At 43.1% G+C, this 24,706-nt stretch overlaps 5 protein-coding genes across 11 annotated transcripts; 4 read left to right on the top strand and 1 right to left on the bottom strand.

The window, feature by feature from the left end:
• Positions 1–2,568: 2,568 nt before the first annotated feature.
• On the top strand, positions 2,569–3,933 carry LOC100117582 (39S ribosomal protein L2, mitochondrial). Its single transcript, XM_016989708.3, has 2 exons — positions 2,569–2,845; positions 3,131–3,933. The coding sequence occupies exons 1-2, from the start codon at positions 2,611–2,613 to the stop codon at positions 3,805–3,807; spliced, it is 912 nt and encodes a 303-aa protein (XP_016845197.1). The 5' UTR covers positions 2,569–2,610; the 3' UTR covers positions 3,808–3,933.
• LOC100117626 (sideroflexin-1) lies at positions 3,857–10,613 on the bottom strand. 5 transcript variants are annotated; one of them, XM_008216396.4, is made up of 5 exons: positions 7,912–8,212; positions 7,268–7,464; positions 6,311–6,487; positions 4,999–5,387; positions 3,857–4,926 (listed from the first exon to the last, which is right to left on the bottom strand). In XM_008216396.4, exons 2-5 carry the CDS (start codon positions 7,426–7,428, stop codon positions 4,682–4,684), a joined length of 972 nt encoding a protein of 323 aa, XP_008214618.1. In that variant the 5' UTR covers positions 7,429–7,464; positions 7,912–8,212; the 3' UTR covers positions 3,857–4,681. The 5 variants fall into 5 exon arrangements, with proteins under 5 accessions (XP_008214618.1, XP_008214617.1, XP_008214619.1 ...); XM_008216395.4 differs by lacking the exon at positions 7,912–8,212 and adding an exon at positions 10,529–10,613 and having other exon boundaries at positions 3,866–4,926; XM_008216397.4 differs by lacking the exon at positions 7,912–8,212 and adding an exon at positions 9,266–9,426 and having other exon boundaries at positions 3,866–4,926.
• LOC103317706 lies at positions 9,424–12,212 on the top strand. Of its 3 annotated transcripts, XM_032598836.1 has the most exons (5): positions 9,424–10,398; positions 10,546–10,709; positions 11,201–11,387; positions 11,527–11,667; positions 11,774–12,212. In XM_032598836.1, exons 3-5 carry the CDS (start codon positions 11,226–11,228, stop codon positions 12,029–12,031), a joined length of 561 nt encoding a protein of 186 aa, XP_032454727.1. In that variant the 5' UTR covers positions 9,424–10,398; positions 10,546–10,709; positions 11,201–11,225; the 3' UTR covers positions 12,032–12,212. The 3 variants fall into 3 exon arrangements, 1 of the variants encoding a protein (XP_032454727.1); XR_004344819.1 differs by lacking the exons at positions 11,527–11,667; positions 11,774–12,212 and having other exon boundaries at positions 9,434–10,398; positions 10,460–10,709; positions 11,201–11,287; XR_004344818.1 differs by lacking the exons at positions 11,201–11,387; positions 11,527–11,667; positions 11,774–12,212 and having other exon boundaries at positions 10,509–10,866.
• Positions 12,213–13,328: 1,116 nt separating this feature from the next.
• LOC100678580 lies at positions 13,329–14,267 on the top strand. The gene is made up of 4 exons (XM_003428053.4): positions 13,329–13,477; positions 13,559–13,735; positions 13,838–13,888; positions 13,978–14,267. The coding sequence occupies exons 1-4, from the start codon at positions 13,405–13,407 to the stop codon at positions 14,187–14,189; spliced, it is 513 nt and encodes a 170-aa protein (XP_003428101.1). The 5' UTR covers positions 13,329–13,404; the 3' UTR covers positions 14,190–14,267.
• Positions 14,268–19,376: 5,109 nt separating this feature from the next.
• Positions 19,377–22,231, top strand: LOC100117666. The gene is made up of 4 exons (XM_001601783.4): positions 19,377–19,892; positions 20,379–20,640; positions 21,500–21,757; positions 21,853–22,231. The coding sequence occupies exons 1-4, from the start codon at positions 19,653–19,655 to the stop codon at positions 22,002–22,004; spliced, it is 912 nt and encodes a 303-aa protein (XP_001601833.1). The 5' UTR covers positions 19,377–19,652; the 3' UTR covers positions 22,005–22,231.
• Positions 22,232–24,706: the final 2,475 nt, after the last annotated feature.

Raw genomic sequence — 24,706 nt, 5'->3', positions numbered from 1 at the left:
AAAAGCTCCCTTTACAGCCTCCTCGCGAACGCGTTGAAGTTGGCTCGTACGTGTGATACGCATACGCTAACGCTATACGGCCGCACACAGAGAAGCGGAAGAGAGAGAGAGAGTCGAGTTCGCTCTATCTCGCGAAGGAGGAACATCTATTACCCGAGAGAGAAGCGTGTAAAGCGGGGGTGTGTGCGGGCGCGCGAGTAGTCGAGCGGCAAATTGTCCGCCATCTTAGCCACCTTATATACCTTAGCTCGAGCCACTCCTCCCCACCAAAAGCTCCTCGACTGTACTTTACTCCCGCTCCGTCGGACGCTTTTCTCGATCTTCCTCGGTATCGCTCCTATATAGAGAAGAGACGCTATTTGGCCGGGAGATTGGGTTTTGTTCTGTTTATTGCTATATTTCGCGCTTCGTTTCGCGCTCGGAGCTTCGAGACGCTGTTCGAAAAGCCTCGACGGGGAGCTTTCGTTTTGTCCTTTGGAGAAAACGCATTTCAAGAAATGAAAAATTCTTTCGAATTAATTAGCTACGACTTTTAGATAAGGCCGGGGAAGCTGGATACCCAACGGCGCCACCGTTCGCGAAAGCTTTGCACTGCGGCGCGCGCTTACCCTCTTATAGGAGTGCGCTCGTGTTGCCCATTTATTACAGCTACTTCTGCTCCTCCCTCACTCTTCGTCGGCTACTGCTTGCCTCTTTTCCACCTCCTTCGTGCTCCTGTGAATAACGTAGAGAAAAAATGTCTGGCGATGAATAGCGTCGTATTTTTCATTCCTCTCGGAAAAATTCTTGCGCAGAGCTTGTACGTGATATTTCAACGTTTTCGAATTTGAAGATGGAAAGTTTGAGTTACTCATTTTCATAACGAATGCAAGTATTTTCATTGTTTTATATAGCACAACAGCATTTAAAAAAACGCTTTATTTTTTGTTTAAAAAACAATCAATGGAGTATACGAATGGCTGAAATTATTGCACCGAGTTAATTCTGATCGGATTCGCCATTCAGCTAAGTCTGCAGATACTTCGTGTCTATATTGGTTATCGATGCTTCTCGGCGTATATTGCATGATTAGACATCCTAGCGGCTTGTCGTCGATGCTTCAACGCGACGGGGCAATTAGCTCCGACACTTGGCTAACAATGATAAGATGATTTAGTTTAATTGCACGTTGAACAAAGCCTTTATGGTTATATAGATTATTGACTCTGTATTATTATTTTGTTTATTAGCGAAAATCTTACAAGATCGATCTATACTAGAACGCATAGTTATGTGTTACAATCGGACGACGATAAAAATAATATTTGTTACGAAATCAACTAATGAAAGTTTCTGAATTCAAATAAAATGTTTGCGAGAAAAATTCCTCTGATCTTCTTATCGTCGGACATCAGAGCGCACACTACCGAGCTACGGTAAGAAGTGAGAGCGCAAGTTTCCTTCAAATTTTGCATGCTGAAGTAGAAGTCACGCCCTATTTTACCGGCAGACGCAGCTCCGCCGATGAAGCAGAGAAACGCGTCTGCTGTGCGCTGCTGGCTTATTGATATTAAGTATCTTTATAGATCTTGACATAAATTTAAATACGTATATCAATTACGGGTACAAATCAATTTATTCGTAAGAATTAACGCGTTTACAAAAAACGCATTTCTTAAAAATCTTTATATATTCAAGGATTTCTATTCTAATTTTAGGACGACTATCGCTGGATTAACTCTGGCCAATTTCTCCAACGATTTCGAGGATATTCGAAGTATTAACTTTCACGTGGTTAATTTAATCATCGGTGATGATTTGGTTGGCTTTATTCGACGGTTCAGCCCAGCGGGGCTTAGCGTAAAAGGCAGCGATAGCTATACCACCAGCAAGACAAAGTTAGAGCATAATTATAAGGACGGTCAGAAAAGGGACGGAGGTGGACGGACACAGATCATCAATCAAGTAAGGTCAAGAGAGAATTTTCAGCAGTCGGGATAGCGCTTATAAAGCCATGACGAACGAAGTAGTGCAGATCTCGAGATGAGCAGTCGCAGTTCCATGGGTTGTTGCTGAGCAAAATTTGAGAGAGATAGCATTCGTCGGACAGTAGTCTCTTCAAGAAATCGGAGTTTGATGCAGATGTCAAGTTGTAAATGTTCGGCTTATCCTTCAAGTTAGGTGTGATCAAACTCTCTTCCGAGGCAGTGAGTTTATTATCCGCCAAATTCAAACTGACCACTTTGTCGTAGCCCTTCGCACTCATGTTCGGCCCTGAATGCAGCAACGTTAGATGCATAGTATAGGTATATGCACCCGGCTGCAGGTAGCTAGCTGTCTATATGAGTGTAACCCCCTCTCTCTCACTCAACAGTGCACCGTAGAACTGAGTAGAACATTCTGTACTTTTGATAAGTAAGGATATAGGGTATAAGTAAAATCTTATTTTATTTGTATTAATTCTACTATTTTTTAATTGCGCACTGTAGTCTATATGTGAATTTCGCGCGGTAGCAAACGTCACGCCCTGTTTTATCATCAGTGGATACAGCTCTCGCCGGCTCAGCTGATCGAACGGAGAAGTACACGCCGGCTGCTGCTGCGTGCTGTTTGAAAGCAGTAGAACGAAAAATGGCTGTTTCGGCGGTGCTTCGACGATTTCTCGGGCAAAATGCTCTTGATCTTACGAGGTTCACCGCACCTGCCTCCTGTCAAATCCAGCAGAACCGCGATTACTGGAAGCCCATTAACGTTCCAAAGCCCGGAATCAACGGAAAAAGCTACCGAAGGATCGTTCACTTCAAGGATAAATACACTGTTGAGCCTTTGGAGGTTACGAATCTCGGTGGCAGAGATCCAGTCACTGGTAATTGTTTTTGCTGGTTCATTTTGCGTTTTTTTTTGCGGCAAATCTTGAGTTTTCGTCAATCGTTGAAAAGCCTTTGTCTATGAGGCGAAATTTCGGCTTCTTTATTGTGCATGTGAGTTGTTGCTTGCAATGTTATTTCGACAGTTTGAGTCGATAAAACAGTTAAATACTCTTTGGTATATGACAATTCTAAAAGGTTAAATCAGATGATTTTCCCACAAGAACGTAGCGTGGATTTCCCATAACATAAACTATCATTAACGTACTGCTATATACTTCTAGGTCGCCTAGTGTGCATAGGAATTGGTGGTGGAATAAAGCACAAGTATCACTGGATCAAGTGGATTAGAGATGGACCAACGGATCTCAAAGTGCCGCCAAAGGAAGAGAAAGTTTTGAAAATCCTCGAAGATGGTTGTCGCACAGCCCGCATAGCTCTGGTAGGAACTGGGTCAGAATTGAAATACATTCTTTCTACCATCAATATGAAAGAAGGAGATATCCTCAGAACTCATAAAGGAATACCACGTATACCTGTCCTGCCAAACGAAGGAGATGCATACCCGCTTGGAGCTCTACCTGTGGACACAATTGTTCATTGTGTTGAGAAATACCCCGGTTACGGTGGTGTTCTAATTCACGCAGCTGGTACCTTTGGCACCATCACAAGGAAGGTTGGAACCAGGGTCATTGTTAAAGTGCCCAGCAAGAGGGAGTTCAGTCTTGACCAGTACTGCATGGCAACGGTTGGTCGATTGTCAAATGAAATGCACGGTTCTACACCTGTTGGAAGTGCCCAAAGGAATCGAGAGTTGGGTAACAGGCCAAGAAGTGGTTTATGGCATCGAAAAACTGGTAAACACGGGCGTAAAATTAAACCACTACCTCCTGTTAGAGAATACAATGTTGGATTTGCAGAGAATAAAGGCACCATTCAGCTAACACTAAACGGTTTCTAAGATGTAGCTAACTCTGAGTGGCTCAAGGTGTGTAAATAGGAGTAACATATTACTTTGATTACTTCGTAATTTTATTATTATTAAGAACACTAATGAAAATGAATAAAACACTCTCTACTCTAAAAAGGACGTAGTAGTCATTATATTCATCCACTGATCGAACGCACGAGACATTTTTATTTTTGGACGAAATTGTTTTTATTTTTTATTGTCTTATTGAGCTTTGGCGGCAGAGCACCAACATTAATTGACGCAAAGTCACAACAAGAATTGAATATATCAATGGTAATTGGTAGGCTTGCACGTGTTTGTGTTGAGCTATTGTAGCACATCTTTTTATAAAAAAAATCATAATAACAGTTTCGTTGCAAATAACGTATTCGGCAGACGCAGTCTGGAAGCCTGCTAAAACAACAATATCTCTATAACTTTTGTTCGTAATGCGACAGTGCGCTGTATTATATTACGTAGTTCCTTTATCGTATTAACAATCAGCACTGTTAACAAGCTTTATGGAACGCATAATGTCAAGCAGATAAACGTATGATTTTCCTTCGAAAATATACCTTCTGTGCGATCAACGCATTCTAACTACGTAGAGGACCATTCACCCGTGACTTTTAACGATATAATCGATGATCCTAATATATTCTTATTAAAATAACATTGGAATGTTCTCTATAGTCCTACAGCCGTTTCGAGCTATTCCGCCTTTCTCAAAATTGTTTGATCCACGTCATCGATAACTTTAAAACTCACAGGTGAAAATCACTAGCATCCAAGCACTCGCTTCGATTTCAAATAAAAAACAAAGTTCGTCATCCACGAGCAAACGAGCAACGAAGTAAGTAGTGCAGTCTTTGGTTTTCGGAGCTCACAGGCCCTTGTTGTAGTAGACCGTCTTGGCATTGGGCTCCTTGGCCAGCACCTCCTTCTGAACGTCCTCCTCGAGGTGGTCCACCGAAACGGCGACGCGCTGGGCGAACAGAGCACAGCAGAGCGGTGTGGCGAAGGTCAGGCAGACACCGCAGAGAGCCACCTGGATTGGACCTCCGGCCCACTTGGCCTTTGCCAGAAGGTTGCGACGCTCCAGGGCGGTCATCACCAGTGGCGCCAGAACTGAAAAACAGTCGAGGCTCGTTTAAAAATTCCAATCGGGCGATTCCCAGGTAAAACAAGGAGTGGACTTACTCATACTGGGCGAAGCCATCAGTATCCTGGAGACGGTGACGGAGGTGATGGCCTCCTTGGCAGCCTTCCTGCTGTTGGCGAGCTTCTCGCCCTTGTCGTTCTGCAGCTCGATACCGTCCCTCAGCTCGGTGAATCTCATGAGGGGGATGTTGACGCAATTGGCTGCCGCGACTGCGGCCAACGGCACCAGTCTACCGGCTAGGGGTGGTCCGCGTTTCGCGAGTTTGTTGAGGGTCAGCGCGGTGATGACGGCTCCGCCCGTCGCACCGACGTAACTGATGCCGAGGGTTTCCAGGGGAATAGGACTCGAGCCGCTGCGATTCGTGTAGTTGACCACCGCGTTGAAGGACTGATTGCACCATTGCCAGAAGATCACTGCTGGCGTCGATCTGGAATAATTTCATTTCGAATCATACACTTCACACAGATAGGGAAGTCTCAACAACGACTTGGGTTTATTAAAAATAAAACAAAGGACAATACTAATTTTTTTCTTCAACCCGGAAGGCGCGTATTCAGCGGTAAAATGTGGAACGCGCCGTTTAAAGGTCGACTCCGCGCTCGCAGTCGGAAAACTCGCGCAAGGAAATCTTTCACAATATATTTGTCGCGTTACGCCGTAAGCGATAAGTAAACGATAATAACCAGCCGCGACCCTTAACCTCGATTTTCCCGCGCTCTCGTTTAGCGCTTATACAATGTAACGTCAATCCAATTATCCGATACAATTTGCACGTAGTTATATGTTAAACAATTAGCTCGGGGAAATCGGAGGCATGAATCGCGTGTACGCGACGAGAAAAAAATCTCGTTATGAGCGGAATTTGGCTGGTGGCCAGGTGACGCCGTCTTGGCATTTTTAAAATAAGCGCCTTGACAAACGAAATCTCGTCGCGTACGCTCTTGCGATTTTTAAAATTCTCAAATCTTTGCGTGATTTTGTGAATTTGTCTCAGTTCCCGCAGTCAGATGCTTATCGGCGTTTTGATAATTGAACCGCGCAGTCTGCGTGTTCAGCGACAATAGGAGCTGATATAGATACTCTTTATATGTTTATATGTACAATATATAAATAAGCATTAAACAGTCGCCGATTGGGCGGAGTTATGAATATTCATACGCATCTGACAATAGGTTCGTTGAGCAAATATTTAAAAAGGTATATCACCCGAAGCTAATCCCATATATCCGTTCAAATGCTTATTGTTTATCAACACAAGACAATAGCCTCGTCCAAGAAACTCTAACAACCAGTCAGCTTAGCCTCCACAGCCAATAGCCGAAGGCCCGAAATATAATAGGATTAACGTACTGGTAGAAGGTCATCATGCAACCGGTGATCATCATATTCATGGGTACTTGAGCGCTCATGCGGCCGATCAAGGTCATCTTCTCGCCGGTGTCCGGGTGGTAGGCGCTGTCGTAGAGATACTTGTTCTCCCATAGCTCGTTCTCGCTTATGCCCAATTGCTCCAGCGATGCGCCTTTTCTGTGGAGATAGTATAGAGACGTCGTTAGGTTCAATTTTGAATGAGAGTTACATAAACGCACGCGGCGATAAGGCTGTGTTGCTTTGAATTTTCGACTCGAGATTAGAGATGCTCTCGTTGCGTGCGATTTTTTTCGGACTTTGCGATTTTCACGGAGAGGAAAAAATTCGACGCGGTTTTGTAACGAGAGTTGCAAGATTGTTTGCGTTTAACTACTATATTTTGTGAGAACTCTCGGTTCAGACGTTTTATTTTTTTCGCCGAGAGATGCTCGAGATTGAGATCTGCCTGCTTATCTGCTGGCTCGTGTCTCTGGAGTGTTTGTCGATGTATAACGCGAGGAAACGCTATAAATATGAATCAAGCGCTTTGGAAAGGCTGTAAAATTATAATGTGGTTACATAAAAACGAGTTTGGCTGCTTTGAAGTTTGCATGGAGAATGATGCACCGGGTGTTTTTCTCACACTGAAACTTACAAAACGAATATTACAATGTCGTAGTGATTTGCGTTATAAATTGCTCGCGATCCCTTCAATAAATTAGAACGATTTTGAGTGATGAACGATTGAAAGCTATCGGTAATCCTGACACGAATTCGCCTTAATCAATCATCCTGATTGTGTGAGAGATTATAGGAAAACCTACAAAATCGAATGTTTCGCTGCCTAGTTCAATTCGTGCCACGCTGTTTTGCGAAGGAAACTTTGTTTTTCTCGATTCTCGCGCTATATTTAGAAATGTAAATTCAACTCAGGAAATAAATATTCTCCGTTCGTACCTGTACTTAGTGACGATGTCTTTCGCTTTCTCGAGCTGTCCGTTCGTGGCGAATACGTTCAAGGGGTTGGTCAGCTTCAGAAAGTGCTGGGCTCTGCCCACGTAGGTGCTTTGATCCCATCTGGGCTTCTCGATGTCGATCTTTGCTGGGCTGCTGAACATCGTTTTTGTTCTCTTTCCTCTTCAGACTCGGCTGACCTGTAACGAGAAGGAAATCGTAAGATGATTCGATTCGTAATTTTGATGAGCTGAATCACTACCGCTTTCACGACCACAACGCGAGTTGGGTATTTAAATTAAAGTTGTGTAAATAGAAGTGGAGTTTAACATACAATACCGAAGGTACACAAACTTGAGTATTTTGTCAATTATCTATTAACTATAACTATTTACACAGCGTCTACTATTTTAGCTTATTGTAATATCCTCAACCCAAAATTCTCGCATTCCTCACTCCACGCGATCCTCTCAAAATCAATGTCTCGCTGCAGCGCGCCTTTCACTTTCCATCCCAAAAATTCCGCGCTACTTCCTTATCGCCCACGATAAAAAGCCCTCCAAAACAAAGCAGATAAAGCAGAGATCACCACACGCGAAGCCGAAAATCATCGCAGCTTTTCTCATGCTCGCACACAGTCCTTTCACCTGTATGTATGTGTTTTTGTGACACAAGTGCGGGTAGGCTTGCGCGTGTACTCCAGTCGCTTCTGACGCAACGGCACGCGCCGAAAAAAGGAGGAACAGTCCCAGGAAAAACAAGCAAAGCGCCGTGGAATTTTGACGCGTGCAGCGACGTAAACGCGGAACAGCTGTCGTCGCGACACTGAACCCAAGCTAGACAGGCGGCTCTTCCAGTTCACGCGCCGTCTCTCTGTCTCTCTCTCTCTTTCTCTTTCTCGTGTTGGGTGAGAGAGAGAGAGAGAGAGAGAGAGAGAGAGAGAGAGAGAGAGAGAGAGAGAGAGAAAGACAGAACAGCGCCTTCCCCTTCCCGTTCCAGGGTCAGTTGGGTAGATTACGCTTTTTTGTGTGACAAGGTATATTACGTCGTTTCTTACTCGCAAAATATTTTGAATCCGAGCTGTGCAGTGTTCATCAATTAACAACATAGGCAAATGTTTGCTTTGGATATAATGAGCGTCGCACTAACAGAGCCATCCCCAGATGTAGGTTTACATCAATCTAGCAACGGATCGTCTGTTGGCTAGCCAGAGCCAAGAATTAAAATAATTTCCGAAGAGTTATACGTTCATTGAATGCGCGATGTTATATCCGGAATGAAATTCATTTCGTCGATGTGAAAGACGATCGAATAAATATTACGTTTTTGCATAAAATCTCTACAGCTATATTGCTATCAGTATATTAAGTATGTCCTAGCTGCAATTTGCACGTGAAAAGGTGTTTTACCTGGGATGCGAAGTGTCGCGCCTAAAATGTGGGCCAACATGATGAATGGAAATAGCTTTAATGCGAAACAAGATGTCATACGGGATATACTATCATTACCGCGATGAATAATTACTCATTCAGAGCTTGTTAAGGCGAATAGCAAAAATCGACTCGCAGCTTTTCGTACGAGAGATTTACGATACAACAAGTGCATTGTCTACCGAATTGACAAACTAGTTAGCGGACACTTTTATTATGCGCTACTGACATTATCGGAGTGTATGCAGTGCTTCCAAGCAAACGTAAAGTGTCACACGCGCGTCGTTCGGAAGCTGCGTAGATCCGTTGATTTCACAATGGGAGAAACCGTCGCATAAAATATTTCGCCATCAGTGTCGTCGTTATTTTCTGTACAACTTTTTACCCAAGAGTATCGGCGACAGCTAAACAATTCCGTCCCACCGGAGACGTCTATTTTCTTATCGGCGATATATAGAAAGCTCATAACTGCGCGGACGGTAAACTCGTTCCACCGACAAAAACGCACGCACTTTGTAATTGAATTACATTTCTATCAATTTACACTGCAGAGCGATCGATTATAACGTACCTCGCGAGTCAAGTCCATTTGAATATTCGTCTCCGGTTCCTCGAGACTATGATGTTACAGCGTAAATTAACCGATGGCGTCCAGCGTCGTAAAGTCGCACTAGCCCATTCGCCGTTTTCTTCGTCCGTACATACATATTATTCGCTGTCCGCGGTGTGTCCGAAAACATGCGCGAGAACGCGCGTCGATAAACCCGCGTCTGCGCGTTTGGCCGGATTTCAAATTTACCGAGAGATGGTAAGAGGAGAGAGAGGCGCGGCGGAGTTATGTATTATGGAAAGAGGCGCGAGCCGACTCTGTTTTTAGTCGAGCCGTCGCCGAGATCTCGGATAAGAAGCGGCGCCTGGTGTATGGCTATTTCGAGCATGTAGGGTATAATAGGTCAGAATCGGGGAAATTATCTCATGTGATACGTGCGTTTGAAATATATATTTTTATGACTCTGCACAGCTTAAAAAGAATGACGTACAATAGCTGCTATGCGAATGAGACAACAGTGTACGAGCCATAGATAGCTTATCTGATATCCGAAAACAAAGTCGTCGCTGAACAAATATTGTTCATTCAAGAGTGCGCTTCATTTAGTTTTCCCACATGACTCCTCATATCCTGACGATCTCCTCAAGTCAATCTAATCTATTTTCAAATCAAATCCAAGTCAGCCCTCGTAATAGCTATCCTATCCCGTTGACGAACCACACCAAAACTCACCCATCCATATACACTCAGACTCGCATGACCGGTAAATTTCGCGCAATAAAGAACGAAACTTACGACGCGCTTTTCGCATAAGTATGCAGTGCACAGTTACTGCGTATTCATATTGTACGTAGATAAACGTCGCAAAATCCCAACACTCACAAATGTGTCGAGTAAGTCTAACCTACATAAACATACCGCTCGCGCCGATTTGCAAAGATGCAGAGATAAACCGTCTCATCACGCCGGAGGAAATCGCGTCCGCAATCAGGACGTTCTCTCAAAAATCGCGCATAAGCGAGCTGAGAAAAATCATCAGATATGTGGTTTGACACCTTTTTTCGCGTCGCGCATAATACACAACGTGTATACGGCGAAGAATAACCTCCGGAGATCTGCGTGTTGTACCGGTGTTCGAATGGAAGCGATAAACGGTAAGATCTTTGTTGATATATTGTTGGAGGATCACCGATTTTCCTCCGACTTTTACGACAGTCAACGCAAATTATGCCATAACTGATGCAACGCGTAACGAAACAAAAAGTCAATAAAATCGATGCTTACTCGCTATTGCGCGGAAGCCACACGTTCACCGTTTAACGAGCGCTCGGGGAAATCGATTTGATTGATGGACGTCCGAGGCGCGTCATCTCGTCAGGATTTTTCCGGGGCCGATCGACCTGGATGTGCGGAATGGGCTCGTGCTTCGTTTTTTGACATCGCTGCTATCGGCAAAATTATGTCGGTGAGTAATTCGCCCCGATGCTTTTTGTGTCTTAGTCGGCTGATTGATATAATTATTGGTGGATCTTCGAGACTTTCCGTCATTAGCTTCGCGAAAGCTCGATCAGAGAAGGCTGCTGACCATCACTTATCAACAGTTTTCCTGATAAGGTGTAAAATGCGGTTATAGTCGTGGGACAAAAACAAATGATGGGAGATCCATTGAGAAAATCGGTTACTCAGGTCATCGGGGCGCTAGCGCGTATTCAAATTTTCGAAGGTCCCAGACGTTTTTGCAATCGTAATGTCAATATTGCCCGTATCGTCTGCACTGTTTAAGTGCGAACGAACGTCCGAAGGTTACAGTTTCAATTGTTTGATTTATTTTATAGATGTACAATTTACTTCAATCTGATACTGATAGTAATATCATTCGATTGTTCTCGATCTGAATACATTACTGTATAGCTGTTTTCTTGATAATGAAGGCAAATACAAGTATTCTTTTTATAGTTTTAACCGCAAATACTCAACGCATATGAAAGACAGGTCCAGAAGCTCGTATTTCAGTATCCAACCGTTAATGTACCTCTTGTGCTTTGACGCTGTAGGAAAACTGAATCGATTTCTGTGTATTGCCGTTTTTGTATTTGCTTTCGAGGTTGCGAAGCAAGTGAATGCCAAAAACTTGGAGCCTCAGGTATGGCCTTTTTACCTCATTCATATCGCTTTCGGTCAATATAATCGTACCTTCCATACAATTACCTTTGACTCATGACTTAACTTATGTGGAAATGATCACTATGTTCTATGTATTTATGTTCATTTTAATATCTTAGATCGAGGGAACACATATACACGTCGATGGCTTGAACCCAAAGTACATGCAACGAGTATCGTTTGCAGTTAAGAAACATAATGCTACGTACAAATATTTGCCAACAACATGGATTTTCGTTCAGGATCTCCCACCTGTTACCGTGAGTATCCGAGTCTGTTGCTTTAAAACAAACTTCTTTCAAGGTTGCATTTTGAGTAGCTTTAATGTATTGATAAATTATATACGCTACCGATGAAAATCACCAGAATGCCAAACTTCTATTGACAAAGCATGTGCCTATCTGCTCAGAGAGTCCCTATCGCGAACTTTTGCCAAAACCTCTGGTAACTCCAGAGGCAATGCTACAAGACAGCTGCTTGAAGAAAGGAAAATGGGAAAACGATGACTTTGGTATCTTCAGATTTGAAGTACTGATTCCCAACATTCATGAGATCAGTGACTACTATTCAATAAATTACAAATACATCACTGACGACAGCAAGGAATTGGTAGCTGCCGAATGAGGATATTTGCATACTGAATAAGTAAACAAAAAATACACGTACGATTATCAATTATCTTGCAAATTTCATTTGAATAAAAAGCCTGAATGGGAAAACGCAAGTTCTTTCAAATTTTAATCCTGAGTATGTTTTATCGAAAATGCACTATTCTCGGCACAAGTAATGCGTGTATACGCGCGCAGCAGCGTCAACGAAAATAAAGTGATAAGAGATACGAGAAGAATCTTAAGGATCGCACCTTCTCTCTCTCTCTCTTGCCGATATGTCGTTTACGGTGAAGTACCGTAATGGATATGCCGAGCCGAAGTAATGCCATTGGCACACTTGCGCGCGAGCGCCTGCGTAAATGAGACCGAAAACGAAAGGTGAGACTCCTTGCGTCTATTTTTCATCTATGTGCGCTCGTCTTCGGCGCAGGACTTCATCAGGATGTGGGATAGGGGGAAGTGCTTTTCATCGGTGTTGATACGCTACGATGATGGGAAAATCGTGTCAGAATAGAGCATGTGATTTTTCATCGTTTACTCACGAATACACGGAGTACGTCAACTATTGCGTGTTACTCTCCTATACCAGCGTACGTGCGAACTAATTGCAGGCTATTACGATATTCACTTTTCCACAAGCTGATCACCAATTTCATCAAAATCTCCCTCGCGATCAGTATCAACCGGCTGTTCTGGCCATAACAACGCGTCATCGTTATGCGCGTGGCAACAATTAAGCAGCCATTACTTCGGTGACACGATGATCTGGTTAATGTCAAGCCGGAAGTTTGAATTCTATGCACATGCAGCCAAACCGGATCGAGAATCCAGTCATCGATGGCTATCTCCGTCCTCTTCCCCATCAGCGCGTGGATGGTCTAGGCTGTAAGCTTATATAGCAAACTGGGTCGTGCGAAAAACGGGTCAAGTTCGCGAGGCAGCTATAAATGCCCGTATAGACATTCTGACCGGTTGCTCGTGCCATGCCCGTTTTCTCGAAGAAGCGTCCATGCAATAGTTTCGACTACGATGTGTACAAGCTATTTTCAGCGTTTGGTTTCATGCTCGACTTTTTCGCCAGTTTATAACTGAATCGGTTATACACTTTTTTCGATCGAAGAAGATTGTGAGAAAGTTATTCTTATAAGTTTACAAATTCATGCAAAGATGAATACATTTTTTTTTCTAAAAAAATAAGTCTTTTTTTACCGCGAGTCTTGGAACTGGTCGATAATGTATCTATACTGCGAGTTTGTCAAATTACTCATGTAGAGTCACTTCCTCTTCCCTTCGCTTATCTTCTGGTGCGAGAGATTCTTTGTGGACAAATTGACGTAAGAACAGCACCTCGCGGGTTAGTCTCAGTTACGACTTCGGCAAGGCAAGATGTGTTCCAAAAGGATGTCCGTTTCAAGCGCGATTGCCATCGCCCTGTTGGTGTTCTATTCTGTAGATCAAGGTAACTACTCTAATAATTTTTCGAATCATTTCACTGCTATGATGAATTCAAGCGAGGTTCATGCTGTTTGAATTATTTTAGCGTCTGCCCTAAAATGTTACTCCTGCGAGTCATTTACCAATGGCCCGTGCTGGACAGATCCTAAAAGTGGTGACACCCAAAACTGCGGTGCTAATGGATTTTCGCAAATGCTACAATCGTCGGCAATCGCCAATGCAACCGTACGGACGGCCCTTGTGTCAGGAGGCAGCGATGATGGTACTGTTCTATGAAATGTTAATGCTTTTTAAATGAAAATAACATTATAGAAATGTTCGTTGATTTCTTTTTTGTAAATTTTTTGTTTATTACACTTTTCAGGTATCTCCACTAGAGTTGCCGGAGAGGCTGATTGTGCGAAATTTATTGGAAGTGAGTATATCCAAAAACGAAAGTCTCTATATCAGCATCGTTATAATTTAATTTATTTGTAATCACCATTTTTCCTGTTCAAATTGCAGCCTTTGGTGGTCAAAAATACATTGCAAAAATGTGTACAGTAAAATCAATTTCCTGTGAATACTATGCAAGTTATATTGAATCACGCATTGGTTACAAAGTAGAATCTTGTCATCGTTGTGATGGTGATTTTTGTAATTCTTCGAACAATCTCAACGCTGGAATCATGTGTTTGGCCATATCCGTCATCCTGGCATTTTTCTTCAAGATGTAAATACTAATTAAGACAAAAGAACAAAGCGAACGTTTATGTAATAAGATGAACAAATGTATTAAAAATGTTATACTGTAACCGGATTTGTATTTTAATTGCTATACCTTTGGTCACTACAAAATGAATGAAACAATGTTTACTAATTCAAATTAAATATTTAATTGAAGACGAAAGACGACTGTGTGGCGTTATCTGAAAATAAAGTTCCCGATATAGTTAACAAATTTGTTGAGTAGCAATCTGCAATATGCATCATATCTCGTGAGTCATTTTAACGTGCAAATATTGGAACTCGTAGAAATGTTATCTAAGGTGGCTTTTGCTGCATGACTCGTGTCCAGTTTAAAGAAGCTTATCTCATTCGTCGGCAACGGGTCATATTGACAAAATGACTACAGTGAAACTGACTCCAGTTTTAGGTAGGGCCTTCAGCAGAAATAATGTATTCCAAAAACATATCCGTTTTCAGTTTAGCAGCTATTATTCTAGTAGAGTCAAACCTTGTAGACGAAGGTAAAAATTTAAAATAGAATAGAATAGAATAGAATGAGTAATTTACAGGAGTATGAAAATAAATTTAATGGCAGTGACAAAATATAAAAGAAAAGTGGACAATTTTTGTTACGATAACTTATGCAATATATATTTTGTCAATACTGTGTTATCTGAATTCACCTTAAATTTGTGCAGCGTTATCAATAAAATGCTATGTCCGTGAGTCAAACATCGATGAGTTATGCTATATGGACCCCCAAAAAGGAAGGATTCGAGAATGTGGATATGACCATTCAACGTCTACAGTAGCGAGAGAAGCATCACAGACAATGCAACGATTCAGTCCATCATATCGAAACAGATAAATTCTTTTAGTACAATTATTGTGATACTCATTCGATGCGATAGCTTTTTTGGAGTCTTGAAAATATATTATTTGTTTCAGATCCAGCCAAAAAAATAGATGACGAGGATTGTGCAACGTTTATTGGCTGTAAGTATTTTAACGTTAACCTGTACCTAGTGGTAAGGATGATCTGAGTTTAGTGAACGTTTATTACAGATTTTGGATCTCAGAGATATGTGTCAAGGGTTTGTATCGCTAAACTAGCTTCCTGTCGATTCTACGAAGAGGCCCTTACCAAGATCGGCTTCGAGACAGAATCTTGTGAACGCTGCTATACTGATCTATGCAACTCTTTAAGCGATCTCGTTCCTACTATTTCAGGTGTCACCACATTGCTTCTTGTCATAAAGTTCGAAAATTACTTTATTTGAAATCATCCCATCGAAATAATTACTATCTATTTCATTGGTGTATATTATAAAATGCTATGTTGAATAAATAAATATTGAATGTATTGCTGAAATATCAATTTATCGATGTATTAACACGTAATTTTTCGAACCAGCAATTTTATACCTCTGTACTTATTACATGTGGCGTCGAACTGGTCAATGTGTAGATAGAAGGAAAGGAGGCGAGACGAGGCGCGTTTGGCAACTTACACTTGCTGGCTGTATAGCTGAGCTGATTGATTTTGATCGGTTGATAATTGCTACTGCCGACTGACCTCAATTAGGTATAGTATAACCACTGCTAATCACCGTAAAGCGCAAGAAGTATTATTCTGCGAGTGTGGAGTGTGGGAAGAGTTTCTAACACGTGTATGCTTTTGCAATGTTTCGGTATCGGTTTAACTGACAATGAACTCGCTGACTATCAAGATGAATCGCACGATACAGTATTGCTGTCGTACGCGATATTCAGAAGATGAACTCATGAATACCGCTAGGTGAAAACAGTTTGTACGTCCCTTGTCCATCGCGGCAGACCAGCGCACGATCATTTATCTAACGATATGACAAGATGGATGCTCGGTTACTTCGCTGTGCGTCACACGAATATGCAAGTGGACTCGTTAATTCTTTGCTTCGGCCTAACGGCACTGCATTATCCTTCAAAACTTGCGATAAGTATTTTCTATTCAAGCTTTCGAAAGTGCGCTAACAGTACAGTTTTCTTCCAAAAAAATGTATCTACGCTGATAGAATTTCGATGCTGTAACGACTTTTTACGCCTAATTATGTCGTAATAAATCAGCGCGTATTATCAATCGGAAACCTGTTGCGAAGCAGTCTACTTCTAGCGCTACCCGCAAAACTACCTACGGCGCTCGATCGAATCCACGCAAGTCCAAGTTCACTGGGACACAGCAAAATTCTCAATTTCACTGTCTACTTTGTACTCGCCAGAAGCCGTGTCCATCACGAACAAGAAATCAGAGCGACGCCGTAGTTCCCGACGACGACACGGGCAATTATCCTCCTCTACTCTTTTCCATCCGCCGATTTTTCGCGCAGAGACGATACTTACACTGCTCAGGGTCAAGGATTGCCTCAAAGCGTGTCACATTTAAGAAAATCACGAAACCGGATCGTCGCTGCTCCTGTTTTCTCTGCACACGTATGCGCGCGTATGTATGTAGGCAAAACGTACACGTACACGCGAGCGAATGATTGAGATAGCGGTCCGCGGCGCTTGTATCGCGGACTTCTTATTTTGTATCAGCTTATAGTCGAGCTTTTGCGAATCAAAGTGTTATGGGCGACGCGCGGACTTTTAATTGGACCTGTGGTGCCGAGATCGCGAGCGAAGTAGGTAAATTGTTAACGGCTCGGAGTTCAAGGTTGCCGAGGAAATTGCCGATTATGCCGATATGCAAATCGCGCTTCTGCGGCAAAAAGTCTGGAGGAGGACACCGTGGACAACTGCGTCGATCAACTTGGCGTGTTTCTGATCAATACACACGTGGAAATGAATTGCATTTGCTGAGAGTGTCGAATTTGCTTAATGTAAGTAAGCCATTTGCCGTGGTGTATGCATAAGCGAATCAGCTTTATGGTTTCAGCGAACATAGTAAAATTTGTGTCACAAGAGTATATCTCGATCGCGATCGTGCTGTGTCGCTAATTTAATTAGGAGGCACTCAGGGTCACCATAAATTTCATTTATTAAGTGGAACTGACTATTTTTTCGACGTAAAATTTAAATAAAACTGTAAAAACGCCGCATGCACCTCGTCTCAGAAATTGAAGACGCGTCTGCCATATATCATAATTTTTCAAAGAACCCCACTTTGAATAAGTCAAAGCTTAGCATTCAATACACTAAACGCCAAGAATTTGAACCTACTTTACTTGGATCTACGTTCCGTGAATGCGTAATGAGTACAGGCCAAATTTTTGAAAAATTTTCAAGAACCAGATCAAAATCAGAATACAAAAACCGACGCGCACGCGTAAGTAGCTCGGCACGCGGAAAAACGAAAGGACAGATTTTATTCAGCGCAAACAAGTCCTCTGATAAATTGACCAACGAGCACCTGCAAAATATGCTATTATCCGAAAGGAAAAATCAAATTAACCTCGCAAGCATCCCATCAATGAAACCTTAATCTCCGGAGGATCAATCTACCGAATACGATAAAAGCCAACGTTCACATCCTCGTTTCTCCGCGACGACGGCCGCCTACGAAAAATCACTTAATTACAACTGCATTCTCGCTGAAACAAGGAACCATCCGCGGGGTCACACAGAGCGTATCGTTGCGGCGGAGGTCGAAAGGATTTTTCCTTACCCAGAAACCTACCTTCCCGCGGGTGATTGCGACCCCGATGTATCGGAGGACCCGATTATAAAAGTAGCGAAAGTCAAAGGTGAGATTACACACACTCGTGTGGGTTTTCCACGATCAATAGGCTCTTCATTGACGAACGTGACTCGCGCTCGTACAGCTGTGCGCCATTCTCGCGTGGGTAAATATACCGCGAGTGTTTGCACCTGATCTCGAGGGGATCTTTTTTCAGATTGCGGCGCTCGGTTGGAAAGTGCGCGCGTTACGCGGAAGAGCAAATCGTAAACTCGATCGAATGAGTCGGCTGTGGCCGTGTACGGAGGCAGGTGTGCGGTTTATCTGTACAGTTGCGCTGATTTATCAAACAGTGCACTTAGCGGAGACACGTCGCGAAGTGCTTCCGAAGCTTGTATTGCAGCGTATAAAGTTTTGTTATCCGGTTACGTAAGCGAACCTGACGGAAGGTCAATAACAAACGTTTGAATGCCGCTAGATAAAGCGCCTGATTGTTATAAAAAAATGCAATGTACGAGAGCGATTCATCTCAACGAAAGTTTTGCCATAGATCATCCCGCAGGTAATCTCTGCAACAACAATTTCACTTTCCAACCCAATTTTGTCCACAGCCAGCACGTGCTGCCCAGTCAGGTTCCAGTTTTTCCTGCCTGCAACTCCGGATCCCACGATCGCTTCTGAAAAAAAAACCGCCGCATATCGGGTCACATTATATATAGCGATCGCTCGATGAGTTTCCCGCCAAAAACTGGATCGCACAGCTCGCATTGAATTCATACACGCACAGGCGCTTTTATACCGACGGCAGAATTAACGATCGACGGATAATCCAGCGGCATCCTTTAACGACCTGGACGGTTACGCCTGCGCAGCGCGACCCAGTTTGTGTCGCCGCCAAGTGTGCATTCCTGCATCTCGACCGAGAGTAAGCCGGTATTTCTCTCTCTCTCTCTCTCTTTTGCGAGTACGTGCGAGATCAAGAGGAAGAGGAGAGAAAGAGAGATGCTGCCGTGTGCGCTTGTGGCTAGATTGTGCAGCCGATCTTCACCTGTGGGTCGAGAGAAAGATGAACCTTGCTAAGGTTTGTTTTGCGGGCAAGGTGAGAGATACGGTTCGGTGGAGAGACGTTTGTTTTTAGCATCGTTTGCTCTTTCCGCGATTCTACTTTCAGACGTGAATAATCGCCGGAGTCAATGCTTATCTTTGTTGACACCGAGCCATTACCACCGTGAAGCAACGAAATTTATTGTTCTTCTCTCCGGACAAAGAATCCTCGCACACGAGACCCTGAAAAACTCGCAGCCATTCATCAGTTAATAAATCCATGGAGCGGAAAATCGAACAAACACATATAGGTATACGCACGTAAGATGTTCGGCAATGCATGCCTGCATCATGCAGCCTCCGCTATGGTATATCGTTGCCGCGAGCCAGGATAAGAAGCGCATGGAGCGGTGCGCTCGCGCAGCCATAGGGTACCCCCACCGACCTACATATATGCGACTCTCCTATAAATGGCCTAGACAACCTCTAAGCCGGCGTCAGTAAGCTTGCGCACTCACCTTTATCCGTTTCGGTCCTCGCACTGGTGCCGTTGTCTCCTCGAAGCTGGAAACGTGCGGATGTTTTGGTGAACGTTATGTCATCGTCTGATCGGTAGTTCCGAGTGTTTGTCGATTTTTTCGCCGATCTCCAAATGGATCTCAACGAGAAGGGCGGCGAAGGGCATCGGTGAAGGATGTGATCGAGGTGGTTGCTGTTTTTTTTTTAAATTCATAATCCAGAGGATACCCGAGGAAGCAAGGATCGCCTGAAGATGACCGGGAGATGGGCAGGAGGTGAAGGTGCGCGATCGGTGGGAATCGGCAGACTGTTGCTGTTTGTTTACGTTTTGTTCGGCTGTGGTGGACTGTCGCTTTGCCAAGTAGCCAGGAACGATACGACGCCGGATGTGTTTATCGAACATTGTCGGAAGGAATGTGCCATTTACAAGAATATGATGGCATGCGGGAAGTACAGGGCGATTAAGTGGATAAACAATGTTGTTCAAGAAAAGGTGATTTTGGAATTATTTTTCTTCGAGCGATTTGAGCTAAAAAAGTGTAACATTGCTTTTCGGTGTATAGACGGATGATACCGTCATTAAGTTTTGCTCCTCTTCCGAATCGGTGACCCTATACTTAAACGGTCACGCTATCAGATTGTAACGTTGGCTTGTCTGCGATACCGCGACGACGATCAGTGTTAGCATGTGACCCTAATGCGAAACTAATTACTAATTCTCAGCGACAATGTCACTTACATTCAATCGCGTCCATATGCGTATAACATTTACCGGTATTTGCGCGTGCTAGAATAACTGACTATTTAGATTTTTTGAAAATAAGTTCCATTTCTATAAATAACGTAATCATGAATCGAATACTCGAAATAAAATTATCTCGGTCAAAAATTGGCCTGGATTAGATTACTTATTTTTCAAATTTTCATTTTCAAAACAAAACCACCACATTCGTCCTATTAAACTTTTCAAATGTCGCAGGAGTACGTCTACGGTCCCTTCAAAATCATCAAAATACCGGCTGTACAGGGCGTGCGCATCCTGCCTGAACTTCCTCGTGTGAAGAAGAGCAATGCTGCAGAGATGCTGCACTTCATCAGAGAGTCAGTCGAAGACCTGCTAACCAGACGCGCACTCGTGTATACGGTTAATCAACCGTCAGGCGCAAGGAGTTTCAGCAACGGTCTGATGGTACTAGACGACGACGAGCTTGGACAAATGGAGAAAAGCCGAACTTTCGACGGTACAGGCGACTTTTTTTTTATAAAATTGAAAAGGTGTTCATTAGAGGGAATTCCATATCCAGCAATTATCGGATTCAAACGCCGTTAAATGACAAGCAACCATATTTCCCATCTCTGATTAATGGCCGAACGCCGGGTGGCGACGGGCGCGTGAAATTGGATAACGACCGGGTTGTCGCTTAGCGATTGTTCTTGTTTACGCAGCATAGAAAGTAGTAAAGCTCGCGGTATAACTGTACTTTTCGACCGTGTCCTCCAGTTTTTGTTTGTCGATGTGAGGCTTTGTGTCGCGAAAAGAAGAAAGAAAGAAAGATCGGATCTTCATCATTCGAGGTACTCGCCGCGTAATTGGTTGCAGGGGGTGATTCGAACCGTGGCGGGCTTTTTTGGGTCGACGCGAGGTGCATGTGCACGCGACTACGCTGCCTGTGCCATTGTTTTTATTTTAATAGTGACACTGCAGGTCAGGCTAAGGCTCGTTTCCAGGTGATTTCTGAGAAATAACGGGCGACGCGTGAAAAGTATCGGGATGAATGAAATTAGCATGGCGTAAATTTAGAAATGTTGTTATTACAGTGCAGTTGCTGTAAGAGTTATGAAGTTTGAATGCAAAAATAACTTGAGAGTATCGTTTGTCAGTGGGGAGAAGTGAAGGTTCTGAGAATACTCACAGTTTCGTGTCGTTGTATGACTTTCCAATGCTCTTTCGCTTTTGGAATATGTAAATACTGCGTAAGGGTTAGAACGAGAAACGTCCCATAAACTTCAGTCGTATCCGCAATGCTCTTTTCTCTATATTTTTCAAGAGTTAAATTTTCATCCAACAATCAATTAACGTTACTATTTTATTGCTTTCAGTCTCACATGGAAACTTTCGAATCTTCAAGAAGAAAAAGAACATAATCTTGCCGATCCTCATATTACTCAACTTGTTAAAACTGAAGCTGATGATCTTGCCAATTGCCCTCGGAGTCCATTTCATCAAGAAACTTCTGGTGCTCGGGTCGCTCTTACTGCCGTCGATACTCTCACACCTCAAGATCTGTAAAATAGCGCAGCAACCGTACCATCATCATCCTTGGGCGGCTCCTGTAGAGTACCCCGTGGATTATCCGAGTTAGTAGACATTGACTATGATTTTATGGCCTATTGTTATCTTTATCGATTCATCAGAAATATTTTTGTACTGACATCATCATTTATCGTTGCAGCTTACAGCCACGAAGATACTTGGGATCACAGAAACGACGTAGGAACAGGTGCCGCTGGATACGGCGGCTATGGCAATTATTATAACAGTCATAGTTTTTACAACCCGTTCTCTTATTACTTCCAAAACTACAATAAACAGCAGCAGCGGTGATATACTTGATGAAAACGGAAAACGTAGATGTTATTGCCGAAACGTGTGATTCTGTAGAGAGTTTGTAAATTATAATGATGTGAATGGTTTTTTAGTTAAAATTTTATTCGCTTCGCCGTTTTTTTTGTGTACTTTTCTATCGTTTTGTATGCGTATAATGTTAATTTCATATGTAAATAAAAGGATTAATGTACTCTATAAAATAAAACAAAATATCAGTTACTATATTCATTGTTCAAATGAAAAAAATCGAAAACCACGATTGTAGCAGGTTTTGAATAATTAGCACCAGCTGCAGAATTTTCTAAAATAAAACATGCGTCAGTGCAAAATACGTATAGTTACAAGTCAGCACACATTCTCTGCAACTTTGTAAGCGTACGCAATGAATTACCGAGCTCACCCATTTGTATCAGTTTAGCAGAAGATATGGGAGGATGTAAGCGAGAGGAAAACTCGCGGGTGTGTATAGTCCACGCACGTCGCTTAGATCTTTTATTCTGACAGCCGACAAAAGCCGAACCTTTCTCTCGAAGAATTCGGAATGTGGCACGATTTTCGAGAAGTATCCGCCTGGGGAAGATGGATTCTGACGTTTGTGTTAAGCTAGAAGCGTGCATGTTCCAAATAATGCGTGCGGAAAGCTTGTTATCGTCTCTAGAGGAGTTGATTCTAGTAAAGATATGGCTTGGAAAGTGATTTAATGAGAAAGTGTTTTAGAATTATATGTTTAAAATTTTTGTTTGTTTCTCAGAGAATTCATTTGATCAGAGCATGTAGATGCGCTGAATGATATTACACCTCATACAATGTACCGTTATTTGGAATTAATTTCACATGATTCAACAAAATCCATTGCAGCATCTTAGTCATCATTCTAAGAAAAAATGTGAGTTGTCTTACGGGAGTAAAAAAGCGTTAATTGTAAGCACTGGATGATACCAAAGATTTTTTTTTGAAACGTTTCCTAGCACTAATAATCGATGCATCACTGTCACAAAAAATCTCCGAATCAATTTCTTAATTCAAACTTATCCAGCTTCGCGATGAGGGATCGATCATAGTAAATTTCCCATATAATACTTTCCTTCGTTCTCGCAGCGCCTATATTACTTTCAACCGCTCTGGCAAAAGCACGTTCTCTCAAAATTGCACCGAGCTCATTTACCGAAACAATCCCGCACGCGCGCACACGAGAAAAAAGCCGAAACGCATTCCTTTCCTCTCGGCACATCATACATTGCACAGATGCGTTCCATTGCAGCTCCGCGCAAGCGCGCGCTCTTCCACACACACGGTCAAGGTCGAGCCGAGCGTAAGCGCGTGTAAGTAGGTGCATTGGCCCCGTCGCACGATTGACCTACTAACAGATTTGGAGGAGCGCCAGACTCCTCTTCTCTCGGACTTTCGAATGAGCGTATCTTCGTCGAGAGGACGTTTGATTTTTCGAGGATAACCTGTTCCCCGAGAAATGCGGGTGTGCAGTTATTTCGGCGCTGGTTGTTATTGACGAAATTGCAAAGTTCCCGGAGTGTACGGTACAAGAGATCAGGTGGATGTGGGATGCTCGAGTGGCGAATCACTTTCGTCATCGGTGTCGTTTTCAGAAAAACAACGAGTTTTTGGGATTGTTACAGCTAAATTCTCTAGAATACTGTATCGATTCTTGGAACGAGCAACGACTAATATTACAAATTCCACATGTTTCACGGTCAATTTCATCCTGCTATTAATACCTCGTTCTTTTTCGAATTACATATCTTCAAGTCGTAATCAAATTTATTCTTGGACTTTGTTGCGATGACCTGCCGTCACTACGTCTGTCCAAGAATCTTCGTACCAAAGAAAAAAAATGTAAAATATTCACATCTCGCCTTCAGCAAATAAAAACTTCAAAGGGCATTTTCCGACGCCGCTTACGCACACAATCCGCAGGCCATCATCACCGCGTGGCAAGAAAAAGAAGAGGGAAAACTCTCCCAGCCGACGAATTTAGGTTCGGCAAAGTGGACCGTTATCGTTTTACAACCGGTCGTTCGAACATTGTCGAACGAGCTAGACGTACACCTGCACTCTTATGTTCTCCCTCTTCTTCCGCTTCCTCCTCGCACGTTGCCTCCATATTGTTTCAGGAACGAGCTAATGACGATAATCATACTCTTTCTCCTCGAAGAGAGAGAGAGAGAGAGAGAGAGAGAGAGAGAGAGAGAGAGAGAGAGAGAGAGAGAGAGAAAGAGAGAGATAGAATCGGCGATACGGCGCCGTGAGCTCGGCGACAGCGAGTCAACCGTTACGCGGCGCGCATGCGAGTAGCGAACGAAAAAGCCGCATTATCATAACGGGGTCCCCGCGTAAGCGCCCCCGTCGATGTGTCAGCAGCGTCGAGCGATATTGCGCGAATCGAATGTACCGCGCGCGCGACGACGACGGACGTCTCTGTGCCTACGCGGCGAGTTGTACAGTGAGTTTTTTCCTTGAGATCCTTTTCAGGAAGTGAACGAAGAGAGCTTTCGGGAAGTTGGCTGGCTTTGTTCGATTTTGTTGGTGAAATAGTAGCGAGTGTTGTGGGACATTTTATGGTGCTGTTGTATGCTCCGATTGAATGAGTTATCGTAATGCAGAGTGCTGTATTTTTATAAGTAAAGGAGCTTGGTACTAACCTGGAATTGAGCAGTGAACGGTTTTGATTGAGATTCTATAAT

Source organism: Nasonia vitripennis, chromosome 4 (genome assembly GCF_009193385.2).
Source record: "Nasonia vitripennis strain AsymCx chromosome 4, Nvit_psr_1.1, whole genome shotgun sequence".
Lineage (NCBI taxonomy): Eukaryota > Metazoa > Arthropoda > Insecta > Hymenoptera > Pteromalidae > Nasonia > Nasonia vitripennis.
The sequence above is the reverse complement of the archived record's forward strand: the minus strand, read 5'-3'. Positions and strand labels throughout refer to the sequence as shown.

What these genes read in the sequence shown, in the direction of transcription:
- LOC100117582 (XM_016989708.3), top strand. Translation starts at nt 2,611, where the DNA reads ATGGCTGTTTCGGCGGTGCTTCGACGATTTCTCGGGCAAAATGCTCTT. An exon ending in TGGCAGAGATCCAGTCACTG is followed by an intron (nt 2,846 to 3,130) that starts GTAATTGTTTTT and finishes ATATACTTCTAG; the next exon opens with GTCGCCTAGTGTGCATAGGA.
- LOC100117626 (XM_008216395.4), bottom strand. Translation starts at nt 7,428, where the DNA reads ATGTTCAGCAGCCCAGCAAAGATCGACATCGAGAAGCCCAGATGGGAT. An exon ending in TGCATGATGACCTTCTACCA is followed by an intron (nt 5,388 to 6,310) that starts GTACGTTAATCC and finishes AAATTATTCCAG; the next exon opens with ATCGACGCCAGCAGTGATCT. An exon ending in GATGGCTTCGCCCAGTATGA is followed by an intron (nt 4,927 to 4,998) that starts GTAAGTCCACTC and finishes ACTGTTTTTCAG; the next exon opens with TTCTGGCGCCACTGGTGATG.
- LOC103317706 (XM_032598836.1), top strand. Translation starts at nt 11,226, where the DNA reads ATGAAAGACAGGTCCAGAAGCTCGTATTTCAGTATCCAACCGTTAATG. An exon ending in CCAAAAACTTGGAGCCTCAG is followed by an intron (nt 11,388 to 11,526) that starts GTATGGCCTTTT and finishes TTAATATCTTAG; the next exon opens with ATCGAGGGAACACATATACA. An exon ending in AGGATCTCCCACCTGTTACC is followed by an intron (nt 11,668 to 11,773) that starts GTGAGTATCCGA and finishes GAAAATCACCAG; the next exon opens with AATGCCAAACTTCTATTGAC.
- LOC100678580 (XM_003428053.4), top strand. Translation starts at nt 13,405, where the DNA reads ATGTGTTCCAAAAGGATGTCCGTTTCAAGCGCGATTGCCATCGCCCTG. An exon ending in GTTCTATTCTGTAGATCAAG is followed by an intron (nt 13,478 to 13,558) that starts GTAACTACTCTA and finishes GAATTATTTTAG; the next exon opens with CGTCTGCCCTAAAATGTTAC. An exon ending in GTCAGGAGGCAGCGATGATG is followed by an intron (nt 13,736 to 13,837) that starts GTACTGTTCTAT and finishes TACACTTTTCAG; the next exon opens with GTATCTCCACTAGAGTTGCC.
- LOC100117666 (XM_001601783.4), top strand. Translation starts at nt 19,653, where the DNA reads ATGACCGGGAGATGGGCAGGAGGTGAAGGTGCGCGATCGGTGGGAATC. An exon ending in GAAAAGCCGAACTTTCGACG is followed by an intron (nt 20,641 to 21,499) that starts GTACAGGCGACT and finishes TATTGCTTTCAG; the next exon opens with TCTCACATGGAAACTTTCGA. An exon ending in GTACCCCGTGGATTATCCGA is followed by an intron (nt 21,758 to 21,852) that starts GTTAGTAGACAT and finishes TTATCGTTGCAG; the next exon opens with CTTACAGCCACGAAGATACT.